Source organism: Colossoma macropomum, unplaced genomic scaffold (assembly GCF_904425465.1).
Source record: "Colossoma macropomum unplaced genomic scaffold, Colossoma_macropomum, whole genome shotgun sequence".
Taxonomy (NCBI): Eukaryota; Metazoa; Chordata; class Actinopteri; order Characiformes; family Serrasalmidae; genus Colossoma; species Colossoma macropomum.
Window position 1 is genome coordinate 55976805 of NW_023494792.1, and position 16996 is coordinate 55993800.

The following is a 16996-nucleotide window of genomic DNA, read 5'->3' on the forward strand; positions in this document are numbered from 1 at the left end:
CAAAAATACAAACATGGCAAAACTTGTGATTTTATACTCTAGCCTAGAAGTCTTTAATTCTAGACCTTGAATCCAGTTCCAGTCCTGGATTTTGTAAACGCTGGTAGTTCATCACACTGCATGTAACCTAATGTCATACCTATTAATGATTACAAAATCCAGGACCAAAACCTGGATTCAAGGTCCAGAGTTAAAGACAATTATTAGTATACTGGGTCGTACTGATGAGCTCAGTGACTTTAAACATGCTACTGTCATAGGATGCCATCTTTGCCACAAGTCAGCTTGTGAAATTTCTGCTCTGCTAGATCTGCCCCAGTCAACTGTGAGTGCCATTATTGTGAAGTGGAAGCAACAACAGCTCAGCCACGAAGAGTCAAGACCACACAAACCCATGGGGGGGGGAGTGCTGAAACTTACAAATTGCCTATCATCTGGTTGCATCACTCACAACCAAACTCTGGAAGCAACATCAGCACAAGAACTGCGCATCAGGAGCTTCATGAAATGGGTTTCCATGGCTGAGCAGCTACACACAAGCCAAAGCTCACTACATGCAATGCCAAGCGTTGGGTGGAGTGTAAAGCACGTCGCCACTGGGTTTGGTGGATGCCAGAAGAACGTGGCCTACTAGAATGCATAGTGCCAAAAAGTTTGGTGGAGGAGGGATAATGGGCTGGGGCTGTTTTTCAGGGTTGAGCTTTGGCCCCTTAGTTCCAATGAAAGGTAATGTTAATGCTACAGTATACAAATACATTTTTGTGTGTCCAAACTTTGTGGCTACAGTTTGATGAAGGCTCTTTCCTGATCCAGCATGGCTGTGCTCTTGTGCACATAGTGAGCTCCATAAAGACGTGGTTTGACGGATTTGGTGTGGAGGAACTCTAGTGGCCTGCTCAGAGCCCTGACCTCACCCTGGAAAGCCTTCTCAGAAGAGTAATGGCTGTTATAGCTGTAAAGGGGGGCAACTCCATATTAATGCCCACAGATTTGGAATAGGATGTCCAGCAAACTCATGTAGGTGCACTGCAAAAAATAGTATCTCGTCAAGTGAAATGATCTGAATTCTAGTCAATATATCTAATATTATTATTTTGAGATTGTTGTGTACTTATAAGATTATTTAGCTTATTTCTAGACATTTTTTTTACCTGTTTTAAGTAATTTTATTAAGAAAAATTCTCACTACACTGGCAGATAATTTAGCTGGTTTCACGCACGTTTCTTAAAACAAGCAAAATGATCTGACAATATAGTGAGAATTTTGCTTAATAAAATGACAAAACAAGTAAATAAAATGTATGAAAATAAGTTAAGTAAGCTTAAAATAAGCTTACAACAATCTAAACAGGAGAAATATTGGATATATCGACTAGAATTAAGATAATTTTACTCGTCAAAAGATACTGTTTTTTGCAGTGTGAGATGGTCGGGTGTCTGTATACTTTTGCCATGCAGTGAGTCAGCAGTCATGTGTAAGAGGTGGACTAGTTGCCCAGCGAATCGAATGTTGTTAGGCATTTAAACTAGTGTACGTCTATGGCTTATAAACAGCTTTGTGTGGCATTATTTTCGAGAATGCGTCGGATCACAGTGATTTCCAGGCAAATTCTGCCCCTCAGAGCGCTCATATAATAAACTTCACTGGAGCTAATAAAACAGTGGAATGGCCGTTAAGATGGCGTTAGGGATTCCACTTGGGGACAGTGACGAGGCCAAGCGCACAAAGGCTTGTTAAACTGGTGATAAAATGGACGGTTAGTCTTTAAAATTGAACAGACTGTATGTCACGTCTGAGCTGACTGCAGCTGACTCGTCTCTGTAAGGGGATGCACTGTGGGGTCTGTGTTGAGTTCTGCACCCTGCATTGAGTGTTTTGCACACACGTGTGCGCCCTTTGCTCACGTGCACGCCTGTCTGAGGGCCCCATGTGAGGTCTAAATGCATCTTCAGCCCTCTTGCATTTTTAACAGAAGCCCTGCTGCTTTGGAGGGATAACATGCACTGTATTATTAGTGGATGTGTACGCATGTGAATTCATAGAGCGCCGGCTCCGTTGATGATATTTGTGTTTTGCCTGCTCTTGATTCAGCTCATTAAGGGCTTGGTAATTAGCTGACGAGTCGAAACAGGTGTGTTAGTGCAGGGTAAACATTAAAATTCCAGGGGGGTGGGGGGGGTGGGGGGGGCCTGATATTGAATACTAAAAGCATTTGGCATGTGTGGTAGGGCTGAAAGACAGACTGATCGCTTTTATATTTAAATTGCAATCGAAAATCGATATCTGGTGCTCTTCAAAGCGCAAGAGATTTTCATAGCCTACATTATCATCAGCATTGTCTTATGTTTTAAAGGGGAAATTCCACCAATGTTTCTAAATTTCTTCATAATTCTATCATTGAGATGTAAACAATCATCCAGAGTGATTTGAGGTGAAATTGTTTATTGTAGAGAAACTAACCCACTTTAATTTCCTTACGGTAGTGGTGATGGGAACCAGGGGTCACAATGTCTACAACACAAATATAGCCATTTTATACCTCCAGTGAACCTACACTAGCCTTCTGAGTTTTGTGTGGAATGTTGATGGTAGGGACTATTTTACCTTTTAAAGCTCTGTATGTACCTCTTCACCCTGAATGTTTAAAAAAAAAATAATTTCAGCTCAAAACCTTCTTAAAACTAACATAAAACAATGTCTGAGACGTCAGACTGCATATTCATAACCATATTACGCAATAACTTTCTGTGAGGGAGCTTTTAGAGGCTTTACTGTGTTCAGATGCCCATCACTAAAACTGTGAACAATTCTGACTCTGCAAGTTTCTCTAGAACAAAGTAGAAATTTTGAAACATTCTTGGGGAAATTTAACATAATAACACTGTGGTTGTGACCCGCCAAGCCTCAAAAAAGCCAGAAACAGTGGATTTGCTGGTTTTCTTGACCAAAAAAAAAAAAACAGGCTTTATTATATGGAGTTGGATTCATGCCATTAGAAATTTGAATTTAAGTGCAAAAATTTGAATTTGAATGCTGTCTGACACTGAATTCTGAAAGGGAATTTTAAAGTTTGTAAGAGAGCAATATGAACTCAAACTGAGTTTACCAGTTGAAAATGTGCACCGTCTGAAATTCAATTTCTAAAAAGCATTTTCTATTAGTTTGTATTTTTAGGTTCAAATTAACATCCAGGTGTCTTGCAGACAAAAGCAGTTGAACCCTAAATCTCTTCCCAGCACTCCCCTCCTACCTAGTACTTTCACTCAGTGGCCATTATATCAGAAACACAGGCAAGGTGCAAAATGCAGGGTGTCCTGGGGGGTCCGGGACCTCCTAATTAACCTCTTGAACCTCCTGAATGTCTCAAAAGCAAAATTCTGGAGGTCTCTGAAAAAACACATGACGTTATGCTGTCTGTTAGGGTTAAACAGATGCTCAGATACAAATTCAGGGAAAAATCACTGTTCAGCTGCTTCATCCACAATCGGCCAGCTTCTGTCTCCGGTATTCTTAACTAACTACAGATACAGCACTGGTCTCCCTCTGGGTGGCGCTGCAGCATATTAGTTCAGTTGGTCCTTCATAGCCTACAACGCAACTATGCCCAGCATATCTCTGAAAAACTTTACAGCGTGCTGTAGCATATTTGTAAATCTGAAAACTTGTCCAATTTCGCAAGAGATTGGTGGAAAGAGTGAATCGTTACTCAAACTGAAGACACAAGAGGAGATGAGTAAGACCTCAGTTAATGTATGGAAGAGCTCATTATCAAACTAGGGCTATGTTCACATTACAAGCCTCGTTGCTCAAATCCGATCTCTCTGACATGATTCACTCTCGGTTAGGTAAGGGATTCAAATCTGTCATTATTGTGAACGAACCGGCGTCCTGAAATGACCCGCATGCGCACATCCTACTGAGTAATTTCACATGAATGAATCACGTTCATCATCAGCACAAACTAACGAGCAGAACGAGCTTCGCTGTGAAGAGTATTAACTCTGATCAGCTCTCAGCTTCATTATTAGAGTGAGACGAAGGTGAAAAGGGTGAGATGTGTTGCTTTTCCACCGTTTACAGGCTTTAACTTCTGTTCAGCGCTGCTGCCATGGTAACGCTGAATGATGGCGCACGCATAGTGGGAAAAAACTAGGATCCTGTGTTCACATTACCAGGCTGAAGTGGCACAAATTCGATTTTTTGCCCGAATGTGACTCTGATCTGATGTTTTCAGGGCTGTGTGGACAAATCTGATCTTTTCAAATCCGTCCTAGATCGGATACGTATCTGATTCTTGGCCATGCGACCCTAATGTGACACTCGGATCAGAATTCATGTGCTTTTTTCCACTGCGCGTGCTCCATCATTCAGCGTTACTCTGGCAGCAGCGCCGAACAGAAGTTAAAGCCTGTAAACAGTGGAAAAGTAACATGTCTCACTTTTTTCTCCTTCGTCTCGGTCTAATAATGAACAGCTGATCAGAGTTAATAATCTTCTCAGTGAAGCTCGTTCTGCTCGTTAGTCTGTTTGCTGATGACGCACGTGATTCATTCACGTGACGTTATTGAGTAGGATGTGCGCATGAGGGTCATTTCAGGACGCCGGTTCGTTCACATTGACAAATTTAAATCACTTGCCTAAACGACTGTGAACCATCCTGTCAAAGAGATCGGATTTGAGCAAAAAATCAGATTTGAGCAACGAGGCTTGTAATGTGAACGTAGCCGAAAAGAGCCTTTCCAGAAGAAGAATCGTTAAACCAAATATTTTGTTGCCATTGAACCATCAATGCTGCTATGGTGAATGAGTTAGCAGCAAGCCAGTTCATCAGATTCAGATTTTTGCCTTTAAATTGAATCTAACTTAATATCATTTTACAGAATATAATCACAATTAATCCCGGCCGGGTGACCAGGGTCGTTTCTGTGTGGAGTTTGCATGTTCTCCCCGTGTCTGCGTGGGTTTCCTCCGGGTACTCTGGTTTCCTCCCACAGTCCAAAAACATGCAGTCAGGCTAATTGGACATGCTAAAATTGCCCCTAGGTGTGAGTGTGTGTGTGAATGTGTATGTCTGTCTGTCTGCCCTGCGATGGACTGGCGACCTGTCCAGGGTGTATCCTGCCTTCCGCCCAATGACAGCTGGGATAGGCTCCAGCACCCCACCGCGACCCAGAAGGATAAGCGGTTTAGATGATGGATGGATGGATAATCACAATTAAAATCCATGTCATAATATAGATCGAAAAAAAAATAGCAAGCTATTTTTTTACCCAAATTGCTCAGCCCTGTGTGACGGGACATGCAAGTAAACAGAGCACTGGAGCCCAGAGTGAGACATATGAACTTTACTTTATTTCAAAGACATTCAAGTTCTTGACACCTTCTTAAAATGCACTGGAACATGATATAATGCTACATGCCAAATACAGTCCAATACATGAAAAGTGCAACATCACAATGGGTTAAATGTACATCATTTATGATTTCATTCAAAGGTGGCTAAACGTTTGGAAAGAGCTCTAGTCGTATTGTTTCATTCTTGGAACGACGCTTCAGAGAAAGACAGGAGCACACATCCCCTAACAGAACAGGCTCCTCCACTCAACACACGTCCTGAAAGGCACTTTCGCGTGAACACACAGCGTGTATGTGGGTGAGAGAGAGCGTGCGTGTGCGTGTGTCGGTGGTGGGCAGGAGGGGAGAGTTTGAAACGGCAGCAAACGCAGGGACGCACACACACGCCGTCACGCGAGAGAGCACCAGTAGAAACGAGGACCCTTAAAAAAACATTACACCCACTTAAAACCAGAATCAATAAATAAGTATAAAATATTGCAGGTAGAAAAGAAAACTTCAAGAGAGGAACCAGCTGGAAAGTGATAAACAATCATTTCGTTTGTGCATAAAAAAGTGAAAACATGGCTGTTTGGTGGACGCATGGCCTCGCGCTGTCTTTCGAACGCTCAAACAAACGTCCTCCGTCCTCCCTCACCTTCAAACGCAGCTACACACTTGGGAGAGTCACTCTCAAACACATACAAACGAACAGTCGGTCAGTCAGTCTTGTATATTGGTACGATTCACTCTCTCCTTCGCACACTCTGCCTGCACACGTGCTCCGCTCACTCTTGCTCTCACTCTCATGGCAGGCATGAATAATCCATTGCTTCTTCAGCGCCCTAAAACCCAAGCGCAGCGGACTGCACTTTGACGTGGAAACACCAAACGTACAAGCATGCTAACACACAGGAGAGCCCGTTAAACATGAACTATTAAAGTGTGTTCCAGAAGAGAGTCTGCCACACGTACACATACACGCACACGCGCACTGGAAGTACAGGCTGAAAAAATCAGAATCACTACTGGGCCTCTAACAAGAGCAGCAGTGGCAGAATGGAAGCGTTACCATGACAACCTGAGGGAAGGCGTGGCCCGCTGGCTGAGGTCATGCTGTCCCAAGGTCCGCCGATGCTTTTCCGCCTCTACCGTCGTCGTTTTCTTTGCCAGGACCCGGGGTGTAGCTCCATTTCCGCAGCAAGTGCCTTGTAATATCTCGTTAAAGCTATTAAGTACGCACATGTGCCCTCAGAATGTCTGGCCTCTGCAGCGTCCAATCAGGCCTCGGGTTGCGTACCACGGTAAAGGGGGAGGTTTATCTGGTAATAAAGGCTCGGTGTGGTGTTAGAGTGAAAAAAAAAAGTGGAACATTCAGTTAAAGGAGCACTAAGTAACTTTCTGTTATAACACAACGACATAACGAAGCGTTCCACAGATTCAAACTGACCGTTCTATAAAAGGAAAGCATTTCCCATTGGTCAAAAAAAACCTACGCAATATAGTATTACTTGTATGTTTTAACAGACACTTCTACTTACTGCTCCTTTAATACATTCGGTGTTCTTTGATCGCCTCGTTCATCTCTCGGAGGCTATAGGTGCACTGCGTGGCTTAAAAACTACATTCACCATCAAGACACGTGAATAACCCTTTTCCCATGAGGCACCTGTGTCACTTCCTACAACTTAAGTCGTAAAAACGTCAGAAAGAAAGCAGCAGCAACTTTTAAGAATGGCCCCGTTTTTGGCAGGGAAAACACATCCCTCTAATAAGGCCTAACAAATCAAAACACTGAAAATACATTGCACCGAAGGAGGACTCAAAAAAAAAAAAAAGAACTACATTTCCCATGGCCAGACTCCCAACAAACAGAATCAACAGTACTTCCTGTACATGAAATCTCAAGCAGTCTCTCTCTCTCTCTCTCTTTCTCTCTCCGCCGTCTCTGAATGTGTTCCTTATAAACGTATCTACACACAGACACAGTTAAAGTCCTAGTCACTTTTAGAGAATATGCACACACGCACACATCACCCTGACGACACATTAAATGATTATAATATCATAGACTAACTCTATCTGACCGCTCTTGCGTTTAAGCTAGCTATCGGCCATACCGTGTATTCGTTTATTTAACAGAATCACCCTGTCTAACCCTCTGTAACTACTTCAATCCTCAGGCTTTAGTCTGGACCCTGTTTCCTCCGGTTCGGCCCGCGCAGGGCCGGGCTCACATGGTGCCGGACTTGTCGGCGGGGTAGTTCTGGGGCTGGGTGGGGGGCTGCTGAGAGGGTGGGGGGTTGGCTTTGGGGAGCACGGGAGGCTTGGGGCGCAGGGCCGGGGGGCGCAGCGTCACACCCATGCGGGGCGAGGCGGCTGGCAGGAAGGAGGCTGGAGGATCGTTGGGGCAGCGGCGCGAGGAGGGTCCGGGCAGTGGGGGCAGAGGTGGCAGGGGGCTGTGGGGGCTCAGCGGGCTGGGGGAGTCGCTCGGGCTGGACAGGCTGGATGGGGTGGAGCCCGAAGGTAACGAGGGGCTGCTCTTCACCTGCTCCAGGGTGTCTAGCACCAGGTCCGGGGCGGCCGGCTTCCCGCTCTGCCGCTCCAGCTCACGCAGCTCACTCAGGGCCAGGCTCATGGTCTCCTCGATGTCCTGTACGAGCACACACATACATACAGTATGACATTTATTCAGGGTATGTGTCATTAATATGCAGCAACACAGGACAGGGCCAGCATTCAGGGGTGATTTAGTGGGATGACGCCCCACCAACCAATCAATGCTTTAATTTTGTACATTGTCAGCCATTTTATCCCAAGGACGCCAAGGCAAAAGAGCAGAATACAGTGCTCAGCTTCTCTATTGTGGCTGGCCTGGTATTTTATTTAGCACCATCAACTACTGGCCAAGTTAATTCTAGCTAATGCTAAAGCTTCAGCCTCGAGACTCACAAGTAGCAGTGAATGGTATGGCCAAAATATGTTTCACAGTAAAGTGAATTTATGCGTGAATTGTTTTCAAATAAAACCATTTTGGATGCTTAAGTAAACCTATTTGGCAGATTAACAATGACACATTCAGAGATGTCCCTTGACTTGTAATAAGAACCGTGTTTAACAACAGAGTTTGTGAGTTCAGACCATGCCTTCAACATGTGGTGGCAAGTATGAGGGAAGACTGACTGAGGGAGGGGGGAGAACTCTGAGAACTGAGCTGGAGTTCTGGGCAGCTTCTGCCTGTAGCTAGAAGGCCAGATCCCCTCGTAGCTGTGGTAGGACTGAGGAACAAGGAGGAGATGGGGTGGCAGTGGGGATTCACTTTGTCATGAGAACGGAAGGTGAGGGTGAGAATTGATAGGGCGTTAGTTTGAAGGAAGGAGGGAGTTCAGCCATGTTCCTACCCCCAAACTTCAGTTATAACACAACTACATGTAGTTTGAAATATTTTTATTGGGCAAAGTAGTAAAAACAGTAACGTCAATATTTCTTTCTAACCCTAAAAGGCAAAAACAGTGCTGAATGTTGTTTTACATCCAATTGTTTTTCGACACAATGTAGAAAATGGTCAGCATGCCTGGGAATAAATTGCAGTGGTCCTATAAAAGATTTATATTTCTTGCTTTCACCCTTGTGAGATTTGTCACTTGCTGCTTTTTAGAAATAAAGTTGGTAAGTAAAAGAGTCTTAAAAGTCACTAAGTCTAGCGGCCTAGACGGGGATACATTTACCACAAAAGATTTAGTGACTGCATGAGCCCGTAATTCTTATTAAATATTTTAGAAATAAAAAGAGACCCATAGCTATAGAAAAAAGGCCCAATAGCCAGTCCATAAACACATCACTGGACTAGCTCCAGTTCTAGAGAGACAGAGACGGACGCTATTAACATATGCCATTAGTTATATATGGATGGCTGAAAAAGTGATGCATTTAAAATCGATACCCCTTGCAACGATCTATTTGCAGCTCACATGGTAGCCTACATTCAAGTAGACTGCATGCCTATACAAATCACATAGCCTACCTATCACCTGGTAGTGCAATTCAAGTCCCCATCCCTGCTTTTAATCCCTGGGTCACCTTGTGCCTTGAAAAGATGTTTGTTGTTTTGTTGCTTGACACTTGCAAGCTTTTGGTCGAGTTTTACACAACAGTGTTCTCTAAAACTAGGTGAGCAAGGTAGGAGTGGTTATTAGGTCAGCAGCCAGCCCCCTCTGTTGGCCAAAACAAGCACAGTGCGAAAACTCTGCCCATCTGCATCTTCTGCCAGGTGTTTCTTAGGACTTGCTAGTGTGTTTTTAATTTGCAGTTAAAAACAGGGACATTTCCAGGCGTTTCCAGCATTTCAAGCTCCAGTCCACCAAAAATGGGTATTGTCCCCGGAAAACAGGGACATCTGGTCAAAGCTTTCAACTACAAATGTTAGATCCTGCTGCAATTTGGTAAATATTACAAGCCATCAGTATTAGCTGAGAAACTGCGAAGCCTCTCAGCTTGTAGCCTCAGACTGCTGTGTTGCCTGAAGCAGCTGGCTGTGTAAGGGGTGCTATAGGTGGGGTGTTAGGATAACAACTAACCCCAAGAGACCGGCTTTTACTTATTACAGTCTGATATCTGCTCCTTCAACATCAAACTAGAATCACTTACCTCAAACTGCAACTCACTACACAGGAGGTGAGGGAATAAGCATATTATGCACTGTATGTATGTTGCATTATCTGCACTTATTTGCGGCATACCGGTACAGCAATTTCAACCGGTATACTGCACCTCTCAAGAACAACATGTTTTATTGAAAACATAGTTTGTTTTTACTGAATTTATTTATTTGTTTTTATTGAAATTAGTTATTTATTAAATTCATAATAAGTAAAAAATGAAAAAAGTTCACTCACATACTTGTGGACCACAATTAAATTCCACCATTGTATAATGAGTCATACGTGTGTAGATCATTTAATATGTGTATGCTTAAATATATGTGCATGCTCCTCACTGACCTGTGCCATGGTGTGTGGGTTGAGCGTGCGTGCCCTCTGCTCAGGCAGGCTGCAGTGCAGAGCAGACGGTGACTGGCGGATGGGGGGGCTCTCCCTCTCTCTCTCCCTTCGCAGAGACTCGTGGCGGCTGATGCTGGAGCTCAGTGTGCCATTGGTGGTGGTAGTGGGTGCAGTGGTGGTGGGGTGACCCCCGCGCCGGCGCAGCTGCTCAGGGCTGTCTTGTGGCCCCGAGTGACCACGCAGCAGCTCCCGCGGGCTGAAGTGACCCGTCACAGTGACTGTCACTGGGGGGGAGCTGCGCTCCAGACCGTTCCCGTGGCAGTGCCCATCGTTGAGGCGCCCTGGCACACGCCGCAGCAGAGCCTCCGTCCTTTTACGGTGACTGACAGCGGTGAAAAAGAGATGGAGAATAAAATGATTGTGATGAGTCAAACAGAATAAAAAAATACAAAGTCCAATCTGACAATTTAAAATAAAATGGATTTGGGGGGAAATATTACTAAAAACATTCTGTATAGTGAGAGTATTTTGATACGTGTCTGTATTTAATGATGCGAAACGTGACTCAAGCTGCATTTCTAGCACAGCACAGTGCAGCTCTGGAATTTCCTTTCACTCCACTCAAGACCTCGTATTCCTCCTCACAGCTGCTCTTAAATTGGGTAAAATATGTGAGGCTGTGCGCCTGTGAGTGAGTGTTCACGCACTTTTCTGTTCAAATTGTGTGGTGTGAGGAATGTCCAAAGCATGTATGTGAGGGTGTTCACCGGCTGATGAAGGTTTCTGGCAGTCTGGGTTCAGTGGGGGAGGTCAGGGACCTCCTGGAGCTGACTTCATCTGAGGGAGTGCTGCTGACCTCACTCTCTGCCTTCTGACTCAGAGTGTCCGACATGGCCTCCTCCCTAAAATGGGAAAACAACCAGTCCATTAGCTTACCTGTCCATCACTCCATCCCTCCATCTGTCCAGCCATCCATCATTAACACCTCAGCTAATTGGCCGATTAATCAGTTAGCAGATCAATTCAATCAATACCTAAATGACTTGGATAATTAAAACTCCCATCAGATATTACTGACTCAACTGAAATAAATGAGAACAAAACTGAATCGCCTGCCACTCGAGTACTCGGTTAGCCGATCAAGGTGCCAGCGTTTGAATACTGAAATCACTATTTGGGCACTCAATACTTTTCATCACAGAAAGATGGAGAAAATAACAGGATAAACAGGATACAATTCAGGGTAACAGTGGTTTTATGTTTCAACAGGACCGTAAAATATGACTCTCGCAAGCAAGTATTTTATATTTTGCAACTACAAAACACAAGTGCGTGAATGTGAGCATGTTTCCATGTTATTAATGATGTGATTGAGATGGTAGAGATACACTACATAGACAAAAGGTTTGGGACACATAACCATTGAATTCAAGGGTTTCATTCAGCCCCATTACCACAGGTGTATAAAATCAAGCACCTAACCATGCCGTCTGCCTTTATACACATTTCTGAAAGAATGGGTCATTCTAAAGAGCTCAAGTGTGGTACTGTAATGCTACTGCTGCAACAAATTAGTTTGTGGAATTTCCCTTCTGGATATTCCACCATCAACTGTGAGTGGTATTACTGGAACCACAGCAACTCAGCCTCAAAGTTCCAGACCACGTAAAGTTACAGAGCAGGTCATCAAGTACTGAGGAGCATAGAGGATAAAAGTCGCCAATGCTCTGCTGACTCAGTAACTGTAGAGTTCCAAACCTCCTCTGGCATCAACATCAGCACAAAAACTGTGCACTGGAAGCTTCATGGCTTGGGTTTCCATGGCTGAGCAGCTGCATGCAAACCTTGCATCTCCAAGCACAATGCCACTTCTCTATCTGGCAGTCTGATGGACGAGTCTGGGTTTGGTGAATGCCAGGAGAACATTACCTGCCTGACTGCATTGTGCCAACTGTAAAGTTTGGTGGAGGAGGGATGATGCTATGGGGTTGTTTTTCAGGGGTTGGTCTAGAACCCTTAGTTCCAGTGAAGGGAAATCTTAATGCTTCCGTATACAAAGATATTTTAGACAACTATGCTTCCAAATCCAAAAGTTTGAGGACGACCCTTTTCTGTTCCAGCATGACTGAGCCCTGGTGCACAAAGCAAAGGCCATAAGGGCCTGGCTGGGTGAGCTTGGTGTGAAAGAACTTGACTGGCCCACACAGAGCCTTGACCTCAACCCTGTTGAACACAATTGGAGTGAACTAGGACAGAGATTGTGAACCAGGCCGTCTCATCCAACATCAGTGTCTGACCTCACAAATGCCCTTCTGGAGGAACGGGCAAAAATACCCACAGACACTCTCCAAAATATTGAGCCTTTGCAAAAGAGTGGAAACTGTTTTAGCTGCAAAGGCGGGACCAACTCCATATTAATGTCTATGGATTTAGAATGGGATGTCATACAAGTTCCTCTAGGTGTAATGTGTAGGTGCCCCAATACTTTTGTCCATAAGGTGTAGCATGGCCAGCTCTGGCACGACTTTTCCGCTAACTAGGCTTTAGCTGATGGTCAGATCCAGAAAGAGGAAAATATATTTCTCTGACAAATTACCATGTCGGCACAATGTCCAAGGAGAAAAGGTCTTGTAGAACATGACAAATCCTCATCAGCCACCAACACTGTACCAGTTAGTGTTAACTCATTAGCTCATCTGAAGAGGCAGCTCCTCTTACTCATCAGACACAAAATCTACTGATTTCCCATTCTTTTTTTTTTCAAAATTTAACTTCCAGCGCTATTATTTAACAAGTAATCCTACAGCCCAACACTAATTTAGGCCAAAGTCTTTTTTTCCTCCTTTTTGTTGTTGTTTTTTCCTTCCCTGCAGTTAACCAGGTAACCATTCCTGAACTCTTAAAGACACTTCAATATCGAAACCAGTCAGACTGCACGTCTCTACCGCAAAACAGTCAATAAAATCAATAAAATCAACAAAATCATTACATTCAAGTGATCATCACCAGACATGTTAGCCACTTCTGTAACGCCTGCATGGCTGTGATAGGGAAACTCACTCCTGCAGTGTGATGTACTGGTGTGGTATGAGTCCATCAGTGCCGTTGTGTCGTCCCTCCCACCAGTCCTCCGAGGCTCTCTGGAACAGCAGCAGAGTCGCCCCCTTCTTAAAGGACAGCTCACGACCTGAGCGCCCCACGTAGTCAAACTTAGCTAAGGCCTCCACCGGCTCCCCCTCTAAAACACAGACGGAGAAACTGTTTTAAACTCCTGTATTGTGGAAGACATTTTGTAACAGTTTGATGGACACTACGCGGCATAAACACCTCATTTTGAATCCACCGATTTTGTGATGTCACAAAAAACAAAGTATTTACACATATCCACTTAAATCTTACAAGGACTGTGGTAAAAACAGGAGATGTTAGAACAAAGTCATGCAGAAATGAAATGACTTTCTGGTACATAAAATCACACGAAAGTCATAAGTCACAGGGCGAATGTAAGAAAACATAGCATATAGGCTCTTTAACAACACAGCAGACTGTTTTTATTAAGCCTTAGAAGACGCAGCTATCACTGGAGATAAAAGCTTGTTGTAATTTTATATATGAATACGAACATGAAATACTTCTCACTTGTAGTAACAAATAGTGATGGGCCGATCCACATTTTTTCAGTTCTGATCCGATTCCGATACACAACTGCCAATACCGATAAAGGTTCCAATACAAGAGCTCTTTTATTACTTTGATATCATTATTATTGTTGGTATTGTGTTTAAGGTGTTTAATCTTCCAAACACTAAGCATATCTCTAATGAAGGCTACACCCGAACTGCTGGTGTGTGACCCCCTGCACTTTTTCACCTGATGCATCACACTCTGTAGTGCATATGTTTCTGAGTTCACCCAGTGTACAGTGAGACTTATGAGAGACACTGGACTCACATCTGTGGTCCAAATATGAGTTGTGCAGCTCATGGCTTTACCATCTAGCTAACTGCGCTGCTAACTGTGATGACACTCGGTTGTACAGTTCAGGTATAGCAGTCTCTGAATCTCTGAAATGTGTTTTCTGGATGGCAGATCATTCCTGGGCTCTAAGTGCTCCAACAGGCTGTGAAATCCGACATTTTCCACTACACATAGCGGCTGGTCATTGAGTATAATGAAATTTAGCAACTTCTCTGTGATGCCTTTAGCCTTTGTCTTGTGTGCTGGAAGTTTATCGCGTTTCTGGAGAGCATCTTCACATGAAATCCTCTGCAGGTGATTAAACTGGTTGTATTGTCCGACGCAGCCGCATTTGGCACACTGGCTTTACAAACATTACACGCAGCTGTCTTGCTTTTCGGTATTTCCAGACTAAAATATCTCCAAACAACATTTCAGTCAAATCAACAGCTAATGTTATTTGCTCATTCAGTTACTGACTGAAGTTGCTGTGGGTTCAGGGTAAGATGTGGAATGGAATCTGGATTGGTGATGTATCTGTTATGTTACGTTACGGCGGGTTCGTGGTCCAGCGCCGGCTGCGGATTGGAAAATGGTTCAGTAAGTGGATCAGCCCGGTCTGTTCAATATATGATGAGTGAAGTGACGTCAACATTGGACCTGATACCGATATAGGATCGGATCGGTCCCATCTCTAGTAACAAACAAGCTGAGAAATTCTGTCAGAAAGTGCAGACTGTAAATTTTCAACTGATACCACAGGTGTGTTCATAAGCAGAAATACTTTTTTTTTTATTTTGTGTGTAGAAGTTAATTTTATATGTAATTTATTAGCAATTTTGTTTGTAGAAGATAAGCAATCTTTTAAAATTGGCCATGTTTTTGATATTGAAAAAAACTGAAAAAAAAGAAAGCACAGAATCAAACCCGTCGATACCAGGGGTCTGATATAATATAGGAACCCTCTTATAACACAGGAAAAATATAAAGGCACTGAGGTCTTGTATTACTAAGCTATTCTCTTCTAACGACTTAGCTACAGTGAAGCAGGCTAGGTGGTTGTCAGTCTCACTAAAGCAATGTCTCTGAGACATAAAGCTTCCTAGACCCCTCAACCTGTAAAAGTTCAAATGTAAATGTCATTATGTAACTAAGTAATTATTGAGTTAAAAAGCAAAACAACGAGAATTCTTGACTTGTAAGAGTTCACTAGGAGCATTAAATGAATTCATGGAGAAGAAAAAGACTGAAGCTGAGTGTGTGCATGCATTTATGACGTACCCTCTTCACTGGTCTGTGTCTCAGTGCCACCGTCCTGCTCTCCCTCCTCAAACGCTCCTGGCTCACTGTAGGGACTCTCACTGAGGGACAGAGAGAAGAGAGAGAGAGAGAGAGAGAGAGAGAGAGAGAGAGAGAGAGAGAGAGAGATCAATGACAGAAGACCTTTCAGAAGACAGTTTACTTAGTCCTAAAATTGTTCAGAAATGCAATATAACCTCCTCCAACACACATATACACAAACAGCCCTGCCAACCACTGCTCACACCAGGGCTGCAACTAATAAATACTGTTACAATCAATTAATTCATCAGCTATTATTAATTGACGAATAGATGTTCCTCTGTGTTACGTGTAAGCACGTATTTTGGGTTTTTTGTTTGTGTGTGTCTCTCTCTCTTCTCCCTCTCCCTTTCTCTCTCTCTTTCCTTTCTCAGGGATACCTGTAAAGGCATTCAGTCATGTGCAGAGGACCTCTAACCAATCAGAGGCCCGTCTGGTGTAACTGGGGAAGGAGCTTCAGCCTTAAAAGGAAACCTTCAAGATGGCTGAAGAGAGAGAGGACTGATCATCTGTGCTGTGTTTTAGTTTGTGTTTTTAATCTCTTGTGTTGGAAGTGTGCTTTTGTTTTATTTCACCAGCACTTCTTTAACTTTGTTTTACAAGAGACTGTTTGGTTATTTGTACCACCTGGGGTTTCAAACAGGTAAGAGGGGTGTGCCTATACATTCACACCACCTGGAAGTCCACTCTTTCTGGTTCCTTAGGTCAGAGGGCACCGTCACATGTACTTTGAATTACTGGTCAGGGAGGTGTAGCATAGTTAAGTTTGGTTTCCTTTTTTAGGTTAGGTAAGTCCTTTTGTTTCAGAGTAGGCGAACATGGTTTGGATATGTTTTGTTCTTTTCTTTGGTGCCGTCCACAGTTTGACTCTTCCAGTGTGGTACTAGATAACATAGCACATCATTTTACTGTGGTTGGTTTTAATAAAATGGCTTCAAGAGCTCTATATTGGTCTGTTCCTCCAGCTTTTAATCCATCATCACCAGTTCAGTATTTTAATGCCACATGTTACTGATGTCACAGGGCCCTAGACAAAACGTGGGGTCATAACAATTAGGGGCTCGTCTGGGATATGGACCCGGGACCTCTTGCACAGCACCACCATCAGTCTAGGTTCCATTTGTGTGATTTCTTCAACTACGAAATGTTGAAATGACCCAGTGTGTCCTGTAGTGTACTGAAAACTGTTGGATCGACCGAGCCTGACATGAAAAACCCGCTCTCTGAAAACATCAAGTTCTGTTAAAAGGCCCATACCATGGAAAACTGAATTTTCTTATTTTAATGAAATGAAAAAGTTTGATAAAGTATGTAAATATTTTTAAAAGTTTTAAAAAGTACCTCTCACTTCCCAGTCATTTGG

The 16996-nt window shown here is 43.5% G+C and overlaps 1 protein-coding gene across 1 annotated transcript in view; it reads right to left on the reverse strand.

Moving 5' to 3' along the window:
• Positions 1 to 5331: 5331 nt before the first annotated feature.
• Positions 5332 to 16996, reverse strand: part of srgap1b (SLIT-ROBO Rho GTPase activating protein 1b) — a 74513-nt gene continuing 62848 nt past the window's right edge. Inside the window, exons 18-22 of the mRNA XM_036577628.1 lie at positions 15574 to 15653; positions 13396 to 13573; positions 11103 to 11237; positions 10336 to 10717; positions 5332 to 7988 (exon numbers count right to left, since the gene is read on the reverse strand). Coding sequence (XP_036433521.1) covers positions 7569 to 7988; positions 10336 to 10717; positions 11103 to 11237; positions 13396 to 13573; positions 15574 to 15653 — 1195 coding nt within the window. The 3' untranslated portion in view covers positions 5332 to 7568. The remainder of the gene's footprint in view (positions 7989 to 10335; positions 10718 to 11102; positions 11238 to 13395; positions 13574 to 15573; positions 15654 to 16996) is intronic.